The sequence below is a fragment of the Mirounga angustirostris genome, unplaced genomic scaffold (genome assembly GCF_029215605.1).
Source record: "Mirounga angustirostris isolate CCGP_5_RB_7025 unplaced genomic scaffold, mMirAng1.0.hap1 SCAF_1, whole genome shotgun sequence".
Taxonomy (NCBI): Eukaryota; Metazoa; Chordata; class Mammalia; order Carnivora; family Phocidae; genus Mirounga; species Mirounga angustirostris.
Window position 1 is genome coordinate 80,084,001 of NW_026991709.1, and position 22,091 is coordinate 80,106,091.

Below are 22,091 nucleotides of genomic sequence, written 5' to 3' on the forward strand. Positions count from 1 at the left end.
AAATAAAAATATTAAAAACAAAAAACAGCAGTCACTTTCCTAAGTTACTGTGTATGTTTGGCTTTTTAAAGCAGGGCACACTTTTATGGATTTCAGAGAGAAAAAGATTTACATTTGTTGGTTGAAACTGAGCCAAACACTGTGTTTCCTTTCTAAAGGAAAGAGGGAAAAGAACTCTTCCCTCTTCTCTTGACTAACTGGCAAAGGAGAAATAAACAGTTGGCCTTCCTGGGTGGGGTCAGGGGGATCCACATCACAGGCAGTCTACAGCCAGCAAGAGGAGTGCTTTTCCCAGCCCCTGGGGTGCTGTGTTCTCCTTTTAGACTAGGCACTGGGCTCTGTGCTGGACAGGAGACTAGTAAACTGCAGACTGTCCTTGAGGAAATTACCATTAGCAGAGGGTTGGTGGGGGGACACGACAGCCCCAGCAGAGAAATAATTATAGCAGAGTGAGCTGTTACAAAACCTACAGAGTGCAGAGGAGACAGTTCTGCCTGGAGATGCCCCGGAAGCCTCTGCACGTGTGAGCGGGGTTTGAAGGGCATGTGGAAATCCCTCACAGGGGAGAGGGAGACGGGCATCCCAGGACCCCGACAAGGAGGCATAGCATCCAGATGGTGCTGTGCAAGTTAGCAGAACTCACAGGTCCTGATCATTCCTGATCCTGAAAGATAATCACTCAGGATAATCTTCCCAGTGACCCAAGGATCAGTTTAATTGGTTCTCCTGTAGTGCTCTCCAGTTCCTTTTTTAGTTCTCCGCTCTTTTTCTTCCTTTCCATACTGATCTAAGATTAGAGATGCCACACGCTAGCTTTTTAGAGATTATTTCTCCTAGAATCCTGCTTAATGAACATTCCAGTTACTGAACTGATTGCTCGATGTGCATTCTTTACATGAGATATTACAGGGAAACATTGTTTTAGGCCCATTTAGTTAGGATTTGGGGTAATCTGGACTGGGCAGAGTGTCATGACTTACATGTTAGGAACAGAGTTGGCTAAACAAATTGATATTCTGTTAAATAAGATTTCAAGAATGCCTAACCTAATTATGGAAGAAGTGAGGTGTTTGTTTTTTGTTCTTTTTTTTTTTATTATTTAGTAGTTTCTAGCATACTTTTCAAAAAGAAATCTGTGTATTCATTAAAGCCGCCTTAGTAGGAGTTTTAATTGTTCATTTTTTAAAGTAAGTAAGATGTGAATACATTCCCAATTTTTTAAAAAAAAGTGAATGACAGAAGTAGCTAAAATAAAAAGTGTATGTCCCCTTTCACCAACTACTTGTAGCTACCTTTTTTAATGCATTTACAAACATACACATTTAATAACATGTAGTCTGTTTGGGGCACTTAAAAAACTGGATCAGCCTAATCTATAATTAGCTCTCTTCTTATAACAGCATGCCTTAGAGAGTTCCCTATGACCATGCCCATGTGTTTACTTCATTTTTTTTTTTAAAGTAATCGCCATACCCAATGTGGGGTTCGGACTCTCAACCCCGAGATCAAGAGTTGGATGCTCTACTGACTGAGCCAGCCAGACATCCCTACTTCATTCTTTTTAACAGTTTTATAATGTTCCATCTTGTGACTATCCTATGATTTATTTATTAATTGCCCTGTTGGTGGATACTTAGATTGTTTGCAGTCTTTGTCATAACAAACAATGCTATAATAGCTGTCTTTTTTCAAATCTTTGTGTTCATGCATGAGTTTCTTCCAACAAGACTTATACCAGTAAATTCTTGGTTAGCATTCAGAATCGATGTTTATATCTGGAGATAACAAAAATCTTTTTCTTTAGCAATATTCAATTTCTTGCAAATTCTGATGCCTTTACTATAGTTAGGCTAGTGACATCTTCTGTGGAGCATTCCATGTAGCCACTACGTGGGATGGTGTCAGCAGTTTTATTATGAACTATTGCCAAAGGCAGTGTCAGAAAAGAGGCTTCCTAGCATAGAGGTAGAAATCAGTTCTTGGTTCTTTTTCCTCCTTCCTATCCTGATACAAGATTAGAGGTTCTATAGATGGGTTTGTACTGACATTTAAGCAGCCCTATGGTAAAGCATGAATGCATTCTCTTTTTTAAAAAATAAGACAGAAGTACCGTGTAGGATCTAGAACATAGGGATGGCCCCCCTTGCATTTAAAAGCAATCTGAGAAAACTGGAGCTCCTGATTTACTTCATTGTTTGTTTCCATGTTTCCTCTCTCTTTTCCTCTCTGTATGAATTGTAACATTGTTTTCTGGGGCTATTGCCCAGATTAAAGCCATGCAAAAACATGTGGCTCTGTGTTGCCACTATTTGGTACCTCCTACACCAGAAGGAAAGAAAAAGTAATGGTGAGTACTTTGGCCATCACATCCCTTCGCTTGCAACCCCCCCAAATGGATATTTGGGGAATTGAATGTCAACTCTGTCCATTAAAATGACCTCTCTAATATTTAAATGTTGATTTGTATTTTCTTTCCAGGATCTAACATGTTCTTAAAAGGTAGAAAAATTCTTATCCTCCTATTTCTATTCTTTTTTTCTATCTAATTTTAATGTTTACATAAAAACAAGAAACAATCTAAATCACTTAAAGTTATGAGACCAGCAGGATGTCCCAGAAAAACAGAAAAATCCTCTGACTAGAAAGGCAGGAAAAGTCCCAAAAGTCCATCAACTTTGGGGATGGGTTAAATGCACTTTGGTATATCCAGGTAGGATAAAATAGAATGAGGATGCTCTCTGCCAACATGGGAAGATCTCCAGGATATTACTGTTAAGGTGAAAAAAACAACATGGAGAGAGCTTGTAGAATATGCAAATATTTCTGTAAGAGAAAATGAAAAATAAGAATTTATATTTGTATTTGCTATTATTTGCATAAAGAAACTGAAGGATAAGTAAAAGTATTTATTTCCGGGGCACCCTGGGTGGCTCAGTAGTTAAGCGTCTGCCTTCAGCTCAGGTCATGATCTCGGGGTCCTGGGATGGAGCCCTGCATCGGGCTCCCTCTCCCACTCCCCCTGCTTGTGTTCCCTCTCTCGCTGTGTCTCTCTCTGTCAAATAAATAAATAAAATCTTAAAAAAAAAAGTATTTCTGGTGAGGGAACGGGGTGCATGGGAGTAACTTTCCATAGTCTACCTTTTTATAGTGTTCTAATTTTTAAATTGTTACTGTATTGCTTATTTAAAGGTAAAAGTAATTTTTGAAAGGAAATTTTGCATTATTAGGTACGGGATGAGCTAAATCTGATCTTGTTGAAGCCCACTCTGTATGTGACTTCACCTGTCATGTTTGAGCCTAGGTACCTTTTGGGGTAGGGTCAGTTACAGGACCACATACATGTTTTGGGAAGGAAGGTAATAAATTCTGTTAATTAGAATATATACGGCAATTTCAGTTCTAACTACTTTGGCAAGAAATTGAAAAGGCACATCTGCATTTAAACTGTTTCTTTAGCATATTCAGACTTGTTGGGTTTATTCTTCACTTTCTCCCCCCAAGTAATTGAAAACCTTAAAACATGATGCTCATGAGTCACAGCTGGAATCTCTTGCTGATGCCTCTGTAAGCACAGTGAGAAAGTGAATTCAAACTCTGGTCTTAAGCCTCTTTTTGTTATTTGCTGATGTCTGTGTCCTAGAGAGAGTGTTACAGTCTGAGCTTTCATTTTTACAGGAGCAGAAAAATTCAGATCCGAAACATCCCTCCTCACCTGCAGTGGGAGGTAAGCTAGTCTCACCTGCGTGTTTAGAGTCTATCCTCACCTTACTTTTTAATAGGCCAACAAAACATCGCTCCCTCTGTTAGTTCCCTGAAGAAGGAGAGGTCCTCAAGGCCTGTCCCACAAGGTCCCTGGGTCCCCTCTCTTCCTTTTTCAGTACCCTAATGTATGTGATCTGTCATAACTTTAGGGTTGTGTTTGTCCCTTTTGTGGTGCAAGATGTGTGCTCTGAGCCCTCCTGCTCTGTCTTCTCAAGCACCAGGCACCAACAAACTGTGAAACAAAATGTATACCTGGCTGGTGATTTTTATCTCGTAATTTTGTGAATGATTTTGACCTTTCCAAATTATGATTTTGGAAAAAATAAAATCAGTGGAAACCCAATAAAAATAGAAGGTCGTTAGTTTGAGTAGGTTTTTTATTTTGAATTAGTTTTGCTAGTGGCTAAGATATAGTTTCAGAATTGTAAAACTTCTTATAAAATAGCAACCTTAAAATTTAAGAAGATAAAATTTGAGGAGCGGCCTTATTGCATTATTTAAAAACAAACTGCCCCAATGTTTATTTCCAACTCAAAATCAAAACAGCCTTAAAGGAAACAGAATGTTTTGTCTAATATTTTTATTACTTAAAAAAAAAAAAAAACAACCTTTATTATGAAACATTTCAAATATATATATCCCATTGCTTTGTAAAATTAGGAGATTCCCTAGAGAAAAACAGAAGGAAGAATGGTTAAAACTTCCAAGAAGGGCAAGTGAGCCTTGTATTTTATTCTGCTTTTCATTTCAAAACCAGTATATTCCAACCATCATGAATGTGATTGTTAACAGTTACTAAGACTGAAATTCTGCTGTGTCACCTCAGTGAACAGATTACTTGAGAGCCAATAAGCAAATGCAAGTACCATATATTTATTCAGTTCTGTTTTGTTGGAAGACCTGAAATATCAATTTAATGAGATTATTCCCATAACTGTCCTTGTTTTGTTTTAGTTCATTTGCTGGAAAATATCACTATACTTTTTTTTTTTTTTTTTTTTTTTTTTGTGGTGAGTATGATCTTGTCTTCCCATTCTGACATTGAAGGTTTTTTTTTTTTTCCAGGTGCTGGATGGACTTTTGGCTCAGTATGGGACAGTGGAGAATGTAGAACAAGGTAATAAGTGAGGAAATTAGCCTAATGAATTTTGATAGGGATTATTATCTGTTATTTCTTATAGGCTGGGTCAGCTCCAAAGAGAAATAGTAAGTTCAAATTCCTTTGGAACAAGCTTCCTCTGTGTATGAGAGATATTCAGATCTTTTTATCCATATCTATATAATTTATTTTTTCAAGGAATAAGATTTTCAGGTTGGTTTTTTATACTCTGTTAATGTGCTGAAGCACTAGGCAAACACTGTCAGGCTGGGGTAAGCTTAATTCACTTGGAAGTAATTTAATTTACGCTCTTACAGTTTGCCTCTTCCTGGCTAAGAACAACAGATCCCTAATGTCTTAGACTGAGTGTTTCTCAGGGAGTAGGATCCCCCACAGTGCTTATGAAAATGCAGATTCCTGGGGCTCACCATAGACCTACAAAGTAAGACTCTTAGGGGTAGGAGTTCATGAATCTATATTTTAAACAAGCACCCCCAAGTGATTTTTGTGTGTACTCAAGTTTGAGAGCCACAGGCTTAGGAACAGTGTTGGAAATCCACAGAAAATATATACTCTTCTTGCCATTCTCATCTCATCTAAAACATGAAATGCTATGATTTTAAAAAGAAAAAAAGGTACCTTTTTAAAGAAGCTGATATTTTACATAGCTCTTTTGAGAGTCCCAGAAAAGTAGATTCCAGGCTCCTGATGTGACAGGCTGTAACATGCAATAAAGATTATTTTTCTGGGGCACCTGAGTGGCTCAGTCGTTAAGCGTCTGCCTTCGGCTCAGGCGCATCAGGCTCCCTGCTCAGCAGGAAGCCTGCTTCTCCCTCTCCACTCCCCCTGCTTGTGTTCCTGCTCTTGCTATCTCTCTCTGTCAAATAAATAATAAATAAAATCTTAAAAAAAAAAAAAAGATTATTTTTCCTTTGGCCTAAAAAACAGAATGTGAATTTGGTTATTTACAGACTGTGGGACCTTGGAAAAGTCACTTACCCTCCCTGACTCAGTTTCCACCTGTATAAAATGGGGAGAATAATTTCTACCCCTTCCATATCACTGAATAGTTGGGGCACCCAAAGAGAACATGTATAAATATTTGTAGGTGATGGAGTCCTATATGATCTCAAGGGATTGTTAAGGTTCACTTGGAAATCATCACAGAGAACCCATTTTCTTATATGCAATCTGTTCTATCTGCCAGTATAATAATCATTTTAAAGTAGTAATTATTCAGACGTTCTCCACTCCATGAATAATAAAAATATTATTATTCGATTTCATGCTGCTGACTGCCCATGCCCAAAGGTGAAGGGAAAGAGCTCAGAAAGAAGACATGATTTACAAGGATTCTATTTCTCAGTTCTTGTTATTTCCCTCAACATGGAAAAGAAGACATTCTAATAAGGATTGGATATATTAGGCAAGATGGCCTCACAGACATGAACTTGTAAAAGTTACTAGCCAAGACCATGTTATAAATTCAGGACAATGCCATGCAAAGAAGAATTATTCCAGGTCCTTGGGGCAGTTTACAGCTCCTAGCGCACGTGTGCCCTGGAGACCACCCAGTTTCCAGCTGCCTCACAACTACAGGATAGAAGTGTTGGGCTTTTGTTTTGTTTTGTTTCATAGGTGATTCCTGATTCAGCAGGAAAACATTTTCAGTAGAGTTTTAAGAAACTTTTTAGAGCTTTTATGTCCAGCGAAATAAATTATTTGAATGGAGCTCAGTTCTTTCCAGAATCACAGAACTGTCTGATTTCCTGACGACAAGTGTCTTTGAATAACAGAGAATATGACTAAGAAGTGAGAACAAAATCTGGGAATCTGAGAATCCTAGTGGATAGATTTATTCAGGAGGTTCAAACCCAGCCCTTTCTCCCTTTCTGGGAGTCGACAGCCTCATCTGGAACACTAGAAAGCAACAAATAGGAACCCTCTGTACATTCTGTGTGTCAGCACTGAGAGGATGGTTATGGGCTGCTCATCCCCTGTTTTGCACTGTGAGGACTTCTCTGGGTAAGTGTGAATTAGAGGCAGCAAGAACACTCCCAGGCAGAGCTGGGCTGGGCTCTGCATTTATGACATGTAAATCTCAGTAGCAGCTCCTTCCTGAAGACTATGCATCCCTTCCTTGTGAAGGCTGCAGCTACCTTGAAGTTACTGGATAAACAATATCTTTAAATGTGGTCTTTAACCTCTTTGAGAGTCTTAGGAAATTATAAACCAGAGAAATTCATATAGCCACACCTTTGAATCTTTGGTGGGGGTGGAGGTGGGGTGTGAGTTTATAAAATTCCAGAAGCCCTAACATGGATCCAGGATTAGGAATTCCTACACTACAGGGTTTTATTATTCCTTTGGAAAGCAGCTTTATCACGGTTTTCTTAAATTATCATTAACTTCCTGTTGTTAGTCTCTCAGTAGCTTAAATGTTTAAAGGGAGGATCTGATTTAGTCATGGCTACTAGTTTGGGGAAAACCAGGATTTGGGGGTTAAGTTTACTGGCTTGAATTGGGAAAGTTTTATCTTGCCTTCTGAATTTATTTTTAACTTCTGACTTTAGAAGAAGAGGCAAGCAATTAGGAACCAAGATAAGCCAGCTCACAAGAGTTTGGTATTAGCCACTCTTAGAGTTTGTGTTCTTTCTTTCAGCCAAGTGAGTTACAATTGTCAGTTTTCTTTATTTATTATATACAGTTACTTGATTTAACTCACACAGTCATGGAGCTCAGTCAAAGGGAAACAAAAATATGATTAATTCAACTTTAGGAATTAATGAAGAATTAAAATACTTTCTTATTATTTTATACATATATCCAGTTATTTAAAAATAAATGCAGACATAACACTTAAAAGTCATAGCTTGCTGGTAGTACAGTAAATTGATATAAACTTCTAGGAAAGTAATCTGAAAATATGCATTAAGCATTATGTTCTGTTACCCAGTTATTTTTCTTTGATTTTAGCCTAAAAAAATAATTCAGAAGAGAACACAAATCAGATGGTGTTTGCAGTAAAGGTAATTTTTAGCAATACTACTTAGAATAGCAGATACTGAGAATAACCCATATGTCAGCAATTGAGGAATGGTTAGGCAAAAATCATGGCACATTTACTTACTAAATTTTATGTAGACAGTAGAAATGAAAAATACAAATATGTGCATAGACATATGACATGCAGTAGTATTTATAAGTGAAACTATAGCTTTGAGTTGTATATACAGTTGATTACAAATGTGCATATACAGTCAATTACTATTTACTATGAATGCACACGAATAAAGATAGAGATTCGGGTAACTGTGGAGTTAGGGTGATGAGTTTTTTGTGCATTCTTCCCTAAAATCTGTTTACATTGAGCCAGAAGGTGACAGCTTTTTTTTCTATGACAGTATAGTTTTTGCTTCTTTCCTAGTCAACACAGACACAGAAACTGCCGTTGTCAACGTCACATATACAACAAGAGAAGAAGCAAAAATGTAAGTGGATTTGGGCTTCTTGGGAGGGTTGTCTTTAAATTCCCAAAAGATGCATATGTCTGACATAGCAGAAGAACCCCAGGGCATCTGTGCTCCCTTTGACAAATCGGTGGAGCTCCAGGGCATTTATACCGGGATGTTTGTTGGTTGGTTGTACGGAGACTTTATCTTGAAAAATGTTGAACCTTGGCATCAAAACTGAGGTGGGTGCGGTGTCTTGACATGGTCAGGAATAGAGGCATCAGCTCTGTGATACTTTGTTCCCCAGACTCTGCTTTGCCAACCACTGGGAGCTGCCTTTACCTGGAGCTTCCTCCATGCACCATGAGGAAGAAGCACAAACCTATTTCTGTCCACACTTGGTGAAGAGATAATGAAACATCCATTTTTCCTCTGTGTAATATTAAAAAGGGGATCTATCTCAATGACAGCAACAGCAGGGAGAATTGTCTGGGAGTGGTTAGTCAAAGATCACCTGGTTTGGGTTTCTCTTTCCTAACTTCCATGCACTTCCTAGTCCCCATTCATGAGTACATTGCTTCAATGATGGTTAATTTTGACGTTGGCAATTAATGGACATGGTATTGAGTTTTTAACAACAGAACAAAACAAAACCAAGTTCCTTTTTGTAGAAGGTCCTTAAAGTGAAATGCCTGTCAAGTCACTTTAACTCGAATTATGGTCAAACACGGTCATGGATGTGGCATAACCTTGGTTATACATCCCAGAATAATAAGTTTTATTTATTTTTCAAGGTTTCAACACACATGAAGACATATTTAACCCATCCTCATACAACTAGTCTTTAAAAAGTTAATTTTGCATTGAAAAAGGCAATAGATCATTTGCTATGGACTTTAGCCACACATATATAAGCAGGATATATACCAGCAGCTCACCATTGTAGCTTGTGTCCAGCTGCCACTTAGCTAGGACCTCCATACACGAGATGACTTTGTTGCTTTTATTGAATTCAGAGGTACTGCTTTGTAATAAATTCACAAACCCTAAACATTAACCTAGTAGAATAAGGTTATTGTTTCACTTGCTGCAAAAAACTTGTGAAAAAATTGTTCCGCTTCCTGTATAGTTTTAAAAATGCAATAGTGGGATATTGTGTATTCCATATCAAAATTAATAAATAATTTAAAATAATTTTGTTTTTGAGGATTCAAGGAAAAAAAGGCTTTCTTAGTTGCTATGGGATAGTAAGTGTTGAGACCTTTCCGGAAGCACACTGGGTGGTATTTAATACTTAGATTTCTGCATATACTCTCTGACCCAGCAATTCCATTAGGAATTTGTCCTGTGTGCAGTTGGAGTTGCAAAAATGTCCATGGCAACACTGTACATAATAATAAAAGATTGGATCTATATAGATAGATAGGTAGATGTATCTAACAATAGGGAATGAGTTGCAAAAACTATGATAAATCAATAGAATGTTAAACAGCCAGTAAAAACTAAATTGCAGGACATTTAATGACTTGGAAAACCTTTAGAGTATTAACTCTTTTTTAAAGATTAAAAAATAGGGGCGCCTGGGTGGCTCAGTCAGTTAAGCGGCTGCCTTCAGCTCAGGTCATGATCTCAGGGTCCTGGGATCGAGTCCCGCATCAGGCTCCCTGCTAAGCAGGGAGCCTGCTTCTCCCCCTGCCTGTGCTCTCCCTCTCTCTATCTCTGTCAAATAAAATTGACAATTTTAATAATAAAGATTAGAATATTTTTTTAAATATTTTTAAAAATAAAGATTAGAAAGTAGTATATATACTATTAATCCATGTTTATAAATGATAATAATAGTTAAGAAAAGAAAGATACAGGATGGACTAGGATTTTTTTTTCTCATCTGTGCATATCTATTTCTGAATTTTCAATAATATGTGTTATGATCAAAATGAGAAAAAAATGACTCCTAATTTTATACCAACATTTATAAAGAGTTTCTGATGAGAGGGATACAGGCTTGGGTGGTGAAAAAAGGCAGAATGCGTAGTTGTATATCCAGTTTGACCAGGCCTGTACATTGTTATTATTTGTTTAATTGTTAAGCATAAGCTCTGAGGGAACAGAGCTGGCATCTGCCTTGCTCGTCGCTGTATCCTCGGGGAGGATTAACTAGTAAACCAGACTGAATGAACCTGTCCGCTGGCCTGGGGGTTCCCTTTGACATCACTCTCTGACAAAGCTCACCTGCTCCTGCTGCATTTCAGAGCCATCGAGAAGCTAAGCGGGCATCAGTTTGAGAACTACTCCTTCAAGATTTCCTACATCCCGGATGAAGAGGTGAGCTCCCCTTCGCCCCCTCAGCGAGCGCAGCGTGGGGACCACTCTTCCCGGGAGCAAGGCCACGCCCCTGGGGGCTCTTCTCAGGCCAGACAGATTGATTTCCCGCTGCGGATCCTGGTCCCCACCCAGTTTGTTGGTGCCATCATCGGAAAGGAGGGCTTGACCATAAAGAACATCACTAAGCAGACCCAGTCCCGGTACGTGCCTCCGGGGCTTCCTTTGCTTCGTTCTGACAGGCCCCCTGAGTGCTGGTGGGGCCCAGTCATCCTCAGGTGGCTATTGCTTGCATCAGCATTGGGGGGGGGGGCAGGCTGTGCTGTATGGGATGGTGGCTTCTTAAAACTACTAACAAACTAACAAAGCTGGGGACTTTAATGTGCTTTCATGCCAATAGCCTAAAGGTCATATCCTGAACTACTAAAGGTTCAGAAAGAAGGTACTGATGACTTCACAGCAGAGACTAGTCCTCGTAAGCTTATTAATGCTTGTGAATACATCAGTTTCTAAAACAGCATAGGTATGGGGCTGAGTTTTGTGGGATCCCAGAAACCGCTTATCTTAGTTCTTACCTCCTGTCTTGAGTTGGAGCCCTGAGTGGTAGTCATTCTTTGAGATCACTTAGGTGGTCTTGTAAATAGCTATGTAAAAGAAGTGAGTGGGTCTACCAGATTAAGCAAGAAATGAAGTACGTTAGCCTTATGTTTAGTCTGTCTAAGGAGACTGAAGCAGGAGTTGGAGTTGAGGAGGTAGTAGGAGTTGTCGTGGATAAAATGACCTGTGGGATTGTTGATTTTTGAATGTTCTTAAGAACACAGCATGATGTAATGAATAAAGCACAGGACGCAAAGACCCATGTTCAAGATTTACCATTTAATAGCTCTATGATCATAGGGAAAAAAGTTGACTTCTCTGAGCATCAACTCCTTGTTCTGTAAACCAGGATTATTGTTAGATTTAGGACAGCCAGGCAGATTGAAAGAAATAATTGCTATGAAAGCGCTTAAATTGCAGAACAAGTTGCTGACAAACAGGAGTTATTTACATGCCTAGTGCATTTTTATCACGTCATCCATTGAGTGTCTTATAACCTGAAAGAGAAAACACCATTTTCTTCAAAGTGTCGGAGTTACTGCCAAAGAATGGGCACTTATATGTATGAGTCCCAGAGTTCATTGTCATAGGAGTGAAATGATGACCCAGTAGAGAGGAGAAGTACTGTCTGCTGTTCCATTTATTTTAAAATCAGCCCTTTTCTCCCCTCCAAGTTTGCTTCACTGCAAAAGTGATTTTTAGTTATATGTATTCTTGTTCCAAAAATTTCTTAAAGTGGCTTTAAAAATGCAACAAGTTTAAATAGAAGTGAAGTTCAGTTCTCAAAAATATGTGCCCATTTTTTAAAAAGAGACCAAAGACTTGGATCTGGCCTTTCTAACAGCCAGAGTAAAAAGGGATACAATCAATTATGTAATTTTCAAAGATAACAAAAACAAGTAGGGCCACAACTACCCTAAAAAGTCTGATAAAGTCATCAGGCTTTTGAGCCATTACTTTTAAGAGCCTGGAAGGACGCAGGCTGCCATTGGCAAGGAAACCGAAAACTTAGAGAGACAGAGAGAGGGCATGCCTCTGTTTTTAATCCACACTCAAATACATAAAGCTTGCTTGAATTTGGTGTTTGGATTTGGATTAACATATGGCTTTTAAAAGCTACAATCAGTTCAGGGACTGGCACCATGCCAGCGTGCAGTGTTACCCCCACTCACTTGACCCTTTGCTTCTGTGATCGTTTGAAAGACTACACAAAATACTTCACTTACCAAACTGGCTTCATTACCAAGTTGGCTTGGTGCCTTTGTCCCACAGCACTCCTGCAAGAAATATTCCCTTCTAGGGGCGCCTGGGTGGCTCAGTCGTTAAGTGTCTGCCTTTGGCTCAGGTCATGATCCCAGGGTCCTGGGATCCCAGAGTCCTGGGATCAAGCCCCACATCGGGCTTCTTGCTCCACAGGAAGGCTGCTTCTCCCTCTTCCACTCCCCCTGCCTGTGTTCCTGCTCTCGCTATCTCTCTGTCAAATAAATAAATAAAATCTTTTAAAAAAAAATAGAAATATTCCCTTCTAAACGGAACTGCAAAGAATCCAAGTTTGGCACAAGACGTCCTGCCCTGCTTGCCGCCTTCTTGAAGAATGGCATTGGTTGCACACGTGCTAATGACACTTTGTTGTCTGTGTCCCTGCTGTACGTTGGCCCGTAAGATGCTTTCTCAGGACTAGGATCCTGTCCCAGATGACGTTGTGTTATGGCTCCTGATTCTTTCCCTACAGGGTAGACATCCATAGAAAGGAGAACTCTGGGGCTGCAGAGAAGCCCGTCACCATCCATGCCACCCCAGAAGGGACCTCTGAAGCATGCCGCATGATTCTTGAAATCATGCAGAAAGAAGCTGATGAGACCAAACTGTAAGTTTGCATACAATGCTGAGATCACTTAACAGAGAAGAAGAGTAAGTTCTCATTCACTTCACACAAGAAATTTTTTAAAACCTGTAATTCTGTTACTCAGTAAAGGGAGCAGGGGACAAGATTATTTTTTAAGAAATTTGTTCCCAAGGAGAATATAGTAAGAAATAGATCTTTTATGTTTTAATATGGCTGTTTCTCCACTTAGATGTTTCTTTTGGTGATCTGAATGTTTCCATCACCCATTACTAATAATTACTGGTAGAAACACAGATATATGCTTCTTTTTTTTTTTTTTTTAAAGATTTTATTTATTTATTTGAGACAGAGAGAATGAGAGAGACAGAGAGCACATGAGAGGGGGGAAGGGTCAGAGGGAGAAGCAGGCTCCCTGCTGAGCAGGGAGCCCGATGCGGGACTTGATCCCGGGATTCCGGGATCATGACCTGAGCCGAAGGCAGGCGCTTAACCAACTGAGCCACCCAGGCGCCCCCAGATATATGCTTCTAATGCCATGCAGTGATGGGGGTATTGTGTATCTGCCTATTCAGTATGACGGCCATTGGCGACATGCTGCTACTGAGTGCTTGAGAGGCGGCCAGTGCAACGGAGGAGCTAAATTATTTTATTTTAATTCATTCAAACTTAAATAGTCACATTTATGGCTAATGGCTATCATACCAGACAGTGCAGGTGTGTTTGGAATGTACATTGTCATCGAAACCATCATTTACTGTTCTGGGAAAGCTTTTTACTACCATGTTGCATTCTTAAATTTTCCTTAAGTAGTAGAAACTGGTATCCAAGTAGCTACTTTACTCTTTCCTTTTTTACAAAATACTTCTTGGGATTCCTGAGTGTTGTACCAGTTCGAATGGCAGGTACAGTTCTTACTAAACCCATTGACTTTGTATTATAAATGAATTAACAGTAATGGAATAGATAATGAAGAAGTTCCCTGTCAGTTTGGCAAAAAATCCACTTATGGGTAGTGGCAGCAGTTTTATAGAGAAGCAGTGAGGGATAAATCAAATATAAAATTAACTTAACAAATAATGTCAAATAAGAGTATGAAGATGAGAAGATGGAAAAGAAAAATAAAAAATCAAACCAAGAAGATGAAAGTAGTCCTTAAAAGCAAAACATTGCAAATCTATTCTCAGATTTCATAAGGGACTCTAACTTATGAATTTATTACTTATGAATTATTTACTCTGTTTGAGGCCTTTGAAACACCCCAAATGCCATGGCTCCATTTGAATAAGCCCCTCCTTCATCCAAGTTATTGAGAACTTTATAAATAACACCCTTCCTGGTCCTTCAACCTCAGGACAAGCAGCTTCAAATATTCTAAATAATCAAAAAGACTGATGTATAAATTAAATTTTTGAGTTTTCATGTAGAGCCAACATAGTGTTTGAATATCTTTGAAATCAATTTTTTTTAGTGCCACACCACAGCTAAGCACTGTGCTGGGAAATGACTCTACAGCCACAAACAGGACCCAGTTCCTGCTTTTATGGAGCTTATGATCCAGTGGGAGAGACATTCGCTAAACAAATACACCAGTAGGTCATTAAGCACAGCCATGAGACATGTGAGGGTCAAAAATAACTGCATGTAAGTGGAGGGCCCTCATCAGTGTTTTAGGAGAATGGGAAGAGATTTGGGGGGTTCAAAGAAGACCTCCCTGGGTAAGTGACATTTAAGCTGAGTCCTGAGGGGTATGAGCAAGAGGTAGAGGATGTAGAAGAGGGATCCTAAATTTTCTTTTTATTCATTTATCATTTATTGAGCACCTACTCTGTGCCAGGCATTGTTCTGTGTGCCAGTAAACAAAGCCAACAAAAACCCCACCCTCTGAAAGTTCCATTCTGGTGGAGTTGCTTTGAATACTGGTGTATAGTAGCAATGCAATTGGTCCTAACTACCAGAAAACATAACAAGTGGCTTAAACAATAAGAAACTATTATTCTGTCACGTAGCAAGAAGTCCTGAGGTGGACGACTCAAGGTCAGTTGAATCACAGACTCAGAGACTCACAACCTTTCTTTCTGCTCTGTCTTCTTCAGGATGTCTGATACTCCCCTGGTGATGACAGGATGGTTGTAGTGATTTCAGACCTTGTGTCCCCACAGAAAAATATTCAAAAGTTGAAAGAGAGGGCATCCTTGCTCCTTCTTTTTTGAACATTTTTTTCTGGTAAAAAACACATAACAAAATTTATCATCTTAACCATTTTTTATTGAGATATAATTGACATAATACTATATTTGTTTCAGGTATACAACATAATTATTGGCTATTTGTATATATTGTGAAATGATCACCAGAATAAGTCTAGTTAACATCGGTCGCCATACACAGTTAGTTTTCTTCTTGTGACAAGAACTTTTAAGATTTGCTCTCTTAGGAACTTTCATATATTCAGTATAGTATTATCAGATATAGTCACTGTGCTGTACATTGTATCTCATGACTTAATTTATTTTATATGGAAGTTTGTAAATTTTGACTCCCTTCACCCATTTTGCCCATACCTCACCTACCCCCCACCCCTGCCTCTGGCAACCACTAATCTTGTCTCTGTATCTATGACCTTGTTTTGTTTTAGATTCCACATGTAAATGAGATTATGCAGTACTTGTCTTTCTCTGGTTTATTTCACTTAACCATTTTTAAGTGTACAGTTCAGTAATGTTTATATATATTCACATTATTGTGAAACAGATCTCCAGAACTTTTCATCTTGCAAAACTGAAACTCTGTACCCATTGAACAACTCCCCTTTTCCCTCTCCCTCTAGCCTTTGGTAACTACCATTTTACTTTCTGTTTCTATGAATTTGACTGCTTTAGAGACTGCTTATAAGTGGAATCATGCAGTATTTTGTCTTTTTGTGACTGGCTTATTTCACTTAGCATAATGTCTTCAAGATTCATCCAAGTTGTAGCATGTAGTAAGACTTCCTTTTTAAAGCTGAATAATATTCCTTTGTATGCATATATCTCATTTTGTTTATTCATCCGTTGATAGGCATTTGGGTTTCTTTCACCTTCTAGCCAGAATAGTGCGGTTATGAACATGGGTGTGCAAATAGCTCTTCAAGATCCTGCTTTCAGTTCTTTTGGATATATGCCTAGAAGTGACATTGCTGGATCATATGATGTTTCTATTTTCAATTTTTTGAAGAACCTCCATACTGTTTTCCATAGCAATGACATCATTTTACAATATCACCAACAGTGCACAAGGGATCCACTTTCTCCACGTCCTCACCAGTCCTTGTTATTTTCTGTTATTTGGATAGTAGCCAAACTAATGGGTTTGAGGTAATATTTTGTGTTCACAGCATCTCATAGTGGTTTTCATTTGCATTTCTCTGATGATTGGTGATATTGAGCATCTTTTCATATGCTTATTGGCCATCTGTATATCCTCTTTCGAGAATATCTATTCAAGTCTTGCCCATTTTTAAAATGGGTTATCTGATTTTTGTTGTTGTTGAGTTGTAGGAGTTCTCTATATATTGTGGATATTAATCCCTTATCAGATACTTGATTTGCAGATATTTACTTCTTTTCCCTACGTTGCCTTTCTACTCTGTTGACCTTGTCCTTTGGTCCACAAAAGCTTTTAAATTTGATGTTAAATTTGTCTGTTTTGGTGTCTGTTTTGGTATCTATTTTAGTGTTGTTTGGAACTTGTCTGTTTGGTGTTTGTTGCCTTTGCTTTGGTGTCTCATTGCTAAATCTAATGCCGTGAAGTTTTCCCTGTTTTCTTCTAGGAATATTATAGTTTTTAAGTTTTACATTTAGGTCTTTATTCCATTTTGAGTTAATTTTTGTATGGGACTAAGATAAGGGTCTAGCTTCATTCTTTTGCATATGGATATCCGGTTTTCCCAGCACCATTTGTTGAAGGTGTTGTTCCTCATTGTGTTATCTTGGCACCCTTGTCAAAGATAATTTGATCATATATGCAAGGGTTTATGTCTGGGCTCTCTGTTCTGGACCATTGGTTTATTTGTCTGTCTTGATACCAGTACCATAGTGTCTTTTTTTTTTTAAGATTTTATGTATTTACTTGAGAGAGAGTGACAGAGATAGTGAGAACATGAGCTGGGAGGAGAGGGAGAAGCAGGCTCCCTGCTGAGCAGGGAGCACAACATGGGACTCGACCCCAGGATCATGACCTGAGCTGAAGGCAGAAGCCCAACCAACTGAGCCATCCAAGTGCCCTGCCATTACCATAGTGTCTTAATTACTGTAGCCTTGTAACATGTTTTGAAATCAGGAAGTGTGAGTTCTCTAGCTTTGTTCTTCTTTTCAAAATTGTTTTGACTGTTCAGGGTCCCTTGAGATGCCAAATGAATTATTTCTGCAAAAAAATGCCATTGGGATTTTGATAGGGATTGCATTGAATCTGTAGATCACTTTGGGTAGTATGGACATCTAAACAATATTAAGTCTTCCAATTCATGAACATGGGTTGTCTTTCCATTTATATTTGTCTTTAATTTCTTTCACCGCTCATATAGTTTTCAGCATATAAGTCTTTTATCTCCTTGGTTAGGTTTATTTCTAAGTGTTTTATTCTTTAGGATACTATTACAAAATGAAACTTCTCTTAATTTTCTTTTCAGGTTGTTCATTATTAGTATATAGAAACACAATTGATTTTTGTGTGTTGATTTTATATCCTGCAACTTTCCTGAATGAGTTTATTCTAACAGCTTTTTTGTGGAATCTTTAGAGTTTTCTTCATATAAGATCATGTTATCTGCAAACAGATGATAATTTACTTCCTTCCTTTTCAATTTTGATTCCTTTTATTTTTCTTACCTAATTGCTCTAGCTAACACTGCTAATACTAAATTGAATAGAAGTGGTGAAAGTGGGTATCGTTCTCTTGTTCCTGATCTTAGAGGAAAATTTGTCTTTCACCATTGAATATGATGTTCACTGTGTGCTTTTTACAAATGGCCTTTATTTTGTTAAGATAGTTTCCTTCTATTCCTAAATTGTTGAGTGTTTTTATCATGAAAGGGTGTTAAATTTTTGTCAAATGCTTTTTCTGCATTGAGATAATCATGTGGTTTTTCACCTACATGTATTGACCTATATTAATGTATATTACATTGATTTTTTTTTTTTTATTTTGAACCACCCTTACATTGCAGATGTACATCCTACTTGGTCATAATGTATCATCCTTTTAATGTACAATGCTTTTGAATTCATTTTTCTTGTAGTTTGTTGAGGACTTTTATATCAATATTTATCAGGGATATTGGTCTGTAGTTTTCTTTTCTCAAAGTGTCTTTGTCTAGCTTTGGTATTAGAGTAAAGCTGGCCTCATAGAATGAGCTTGGAAGTGTTCCCTCTTCTTCAATTTTTGGAAGCGTTAGAGAGGGATTGGTGTTAATTCTTCTTTAAATGTTTGGTAGAAAAAATAATGTTTGGTAGAATTCTCCAGGGAAGCCATCTGGTCCTGGGCTTTTCTTTGTTGGGAGGTTTTTAATTACTGATTCAGTCTCCTTACTCATTATTTTCTGTTCAGATTTTCTATTCAAGGTTTAGTCTTAGTAGGTTGTGTGTTTCTGGGAATTTACCTATTTCTTCTAGGTTATCTCTTTGTTGATGTACAACTGTTCATAGTATTCCCTTGTAATCATTTTTATTTCTATGACATCAGTTACAATGTCCCCTCTTTCATTTCTGATTTTAGATATTTGAGTGCTCTTTCTTTTCTTAGTTAATCTAGATAATGTTTATCAATTTTGTTGATCTTTTCAAAAACCAATTCTTGTTTTTTTCTTTTGTTTTTCTTTTATCTCTTTTGCTTATCTTTGCTCTAATCTTTATCATTTCTTTCCTTATACTAGCTTTGGGTTTAGTTTATTCTTTTGCTAATTCCTTGACGTTTAAATTTGTCGATTTGAGTTTTTGGGTTTTTTTTAATCCATTCAGCCAATCCATGTCTTTTAGATTGGGAAGTTTAATTCTTTTACATTTAAAGTAATTACTAATAGGAAGGACTTACTCTTGCCATTTTGTTGTTTTTTGCATTTCTTGTAGCTTTATTGTCCCTCCTTGTCTGTCTTACTGCATTCTTTTGTGTGTTTTTTTACTTTGTTCTTTGCCTTTTGGGTTTTTTTAGTGATATGCTTTGCATCCCTTCTCATTTCCTTTTCTGTATATTCTATAGATATTTTCTTTGTGGTTACCATTGCAATTTTATAAAACATCTTAAAGTTATAGCATTCTATTTTAAACTGATAGCAACTTAAGTTCAATCATATTCAAAAACTTTGCTCTTTTACAACTCTACCCCCCACTTTGTTACTGATGTTACAAATTGCTGTTTATATATTTTATACCCATTAACAGATTTATCTTTTTAAAAATATTTTTGTCATTTAAATTCTGTGCATCAAAATTAATATAGTACAGGTTATTATATTTGTGTATTTACTTTTACTAGAGAACCTTATATTCATATGGCTTTGTGTTGCTGCTCACTGTCCTTTCATTTCCATTAAAGGACTCCTTTTAGCATTTCTTGTAGAGCAAGTATAATGATAAGGAACTCCCTTAGCTTTTGTTTATCTAGGAAAGTCTTAATTTCTCCTTCATTTTCACAGGAAAGTTTTGCTGGATACAATATTCTTGGCTGATGTGTTTTTCTTTCAGCATTTTGGACATATCATCCCACTTCCTTTAGGCCTGCAAAGTTTCTGCTCAGAAATCTTGTGGAAACTCCCTTGTATTGAATAATCACTTTTCTCTTGCTGCTTTCAAGATTCTTTCTTTGTCTTTGATTTTGGAAAATTGGCTTATAATGTGTCTCAGTGTGGTTCTCTCTGGTTTTGTCCCAGTTGGAGTTCTTTGAGCTTCTTGAATCTACATGTCCATTTCTTTCCTGAGATTTGGGAAGTTTTCTGCTATTATTTCTTCAAATGAGCTCTCTGCCCTCTCTCTTTCTTCCTTCTGGGATTCACCTATTAGTCCATTTGATCTTGGCCCCTAAGTTCCTTAGCCTTTCTTTGTGCTCTCTGGGGACCTTTTTTCATTCTTTTTTTCTTTCTTCTACTTTGACTTGATGATTTCAAATGACCAGTCTTCAAGTTTGCTCATTCTTTCTTCTGCCTGTCAAGTCTGATGTTGAACCTCTTTAATTTTTTTTGCTGGGGGGGGGGGGGTTCGGTTATTATATTTTTTAGTTCCATTATTTGTTCTTTATAGTTTCTCTCTTTGTTGATATTTCCATTTTGTTCATGCATAGTTTTCCTGTTGTTTAGTTGTCTGTGTTCTCTTTTAGTTCATTGAGTGTCTTTATGACAATTATTGTAAATTCTTTGTCAGGTAGCTCATAGAGCTGCATTCCTTTAGGGTTGGTTTCTGGAGTTATATTTTTATCCTTTGATTAGACCGTATTTCCCTGTTTCTTTGTATGTCTTTTAATGTTTTGGTGGGATTGGGGCATTTGAAAAAACAACCATCTCTTAGTCTCTGTGTACTGGCTTCAATGAGGGGAAGACCTTCCTTTCCTTATCAGTGCTACTGGAGGTGTTAGGGCCTCTCAAGCCTTTTCTAATCTCTTTCTCCCCCTGCCTTCTGACTGTAGAGCTGCAGGTCTAGCATACTGCTCACCTCTTTTTTCAGCGGCTTTCAAAACTCTGGCACCAGTCTCCTCAATGCTCCAAGTGAGGCAAGACCGAAACCAGTCCTTGGGTGGCTCCCAGATAAGCCAGGATGTCAGGTGTATGGTCCAGTCTTTTGTTTGCATCCCATGGGAGGATCCCTGGTGTGGGAGATTTCCTCCCATTTGTTCCTCGCTATGCAGCATAAGGGAAGGAGCATGTGTAGCCACACTGAACACTGCAAATTTTTCCACCCCTTTTACTGGAGTCTTTTCTTGGCTTTACAATGGCCAGGGTGCTATGGCTTCTCAGCTGAGCTCTGGACTTCACACAGAGGCATTCCAGTCTCTCTATTGCTGTTAACTTGGTGTCTCTGTGGGGTTAGGAGAGCCTGTAGCATCCTAGTCTGCCATATGGCTGATATTCTCCCTTGTCTTTTTTAAGAACAAGAAAAACCTTCCTAAAGTCATGCAACAGACTTCTTCTCATACCTCATTGGCCAGATTCGCCTCATGGACCCACTTCCAGTCCATCTTAACAAGGGAATATAATTACTGTGGCTTAGCTTATGTTAATCAGAATTCGTGCACTAGGGCGCCTGGGTGGCTCAGTTGGTTAAGCGACTGCCTTCGGCTCAGGTCATGATCCCAGGGTCCTGGGATCGAGTCCCACATCAGGCTCCCGGCTCAGCGGGGAGCCTGCTTCTCCCTCTGACCCTCTCCTCTCTCATGCTGTTTCTCTCTCGCTCGCTCTCTAATAAATAAATAAAATCTTTAAACAAAAAAAAAAAAAAGAATTCGTGCACTGGGGTTGGTGAGGGAACCAGCCTCACCTAAAGCCCATCACTGCTTGGTACCTGAACAAAATGACTTCTGTTTGTAAAGGGAAAAAAGTGGTTTAATAGCTCTTAGAAGGCAAGCAGTGTGTCCACCTTAAGTGTTAAATTGTTGTTTGTCTCTTTTAGAGCTGAAGAGATTCCTCTGAAAATCTTGGCCCACAATGGCTTAGTTGGAAGACTGATTGGAAAAGAAGGCAGAAATTTGAAGAAAATTGAACATGAGACGGGGACCAAGATAACAATCTCATCGTAAGCCACCCATTCAGTTTAATTGTGCCCAAAATGGAGAACTTGAGCATTTTGATATGCCCAACTCCTTCATCTGCCTTTCCTTAAAATAGGAGTATAATCATAAGTGATGTAATTCTCTCCAACACCATCAAAACAGATGCATAAATAGTTACCAGTCAGACATTTTCTACTATGGATATGAGCTAAGTCACCTCTAAGATTTGAGATAAGATGGCAAGTATTTGATACCACAGTGTGAGGTGAGGGAATCCTCCACC

At 38.2% G+C, this 22,091-nt stretch overlaps 1 protein-coding gene across 7 annotated transcripts in view; it reads left to right on the plus strand.

Moving 5' to 3' along the window:
- IGF2BP2 (insulin like growth factor 2 mRNA binding protein 2) overlaps window positions 1-22,091 on the plus strand; it is a 161,185-nt gene that overhangs the window by 110,519 nt on the left and 28,575 nt on the right. For 4 of the 7 annotated variants that reach the window (XM_064584046.1, XM_064584043.1, XM_064584038.1 and 1 more), the window contains exons 3-8: window positions 3,676-3,724; window positions 4,828-4,879; window positions 8,271-8,352; window positions 10,566-10,838; window positions 12,965-13,099; window positions 21,709-21,831. In XM_064584046.1, coding sequence (XP_064440116.1) covers window positions 3,676-3,724; window positions 4,828-4,879; window positions 8,271-8,352; window positions 10,566-10,838; window positions 12,965-13,099; window positions 21,709-21,831 — 714 coding nt within the window. The remainder of the gene's footprint in view (window positions 1-3,675; window positions 3,725-4,827; window positions 4,880-8,270; window positions 8,353-10,565; window positions 10,839-12,964; window positions 13,100-21,708; window positions 21,832-22,091) is intronic. The other 3 variants (XM_045903203.2, XM_045903204.2, XM_045903206.2) reach the window with 1 other exon arrangement.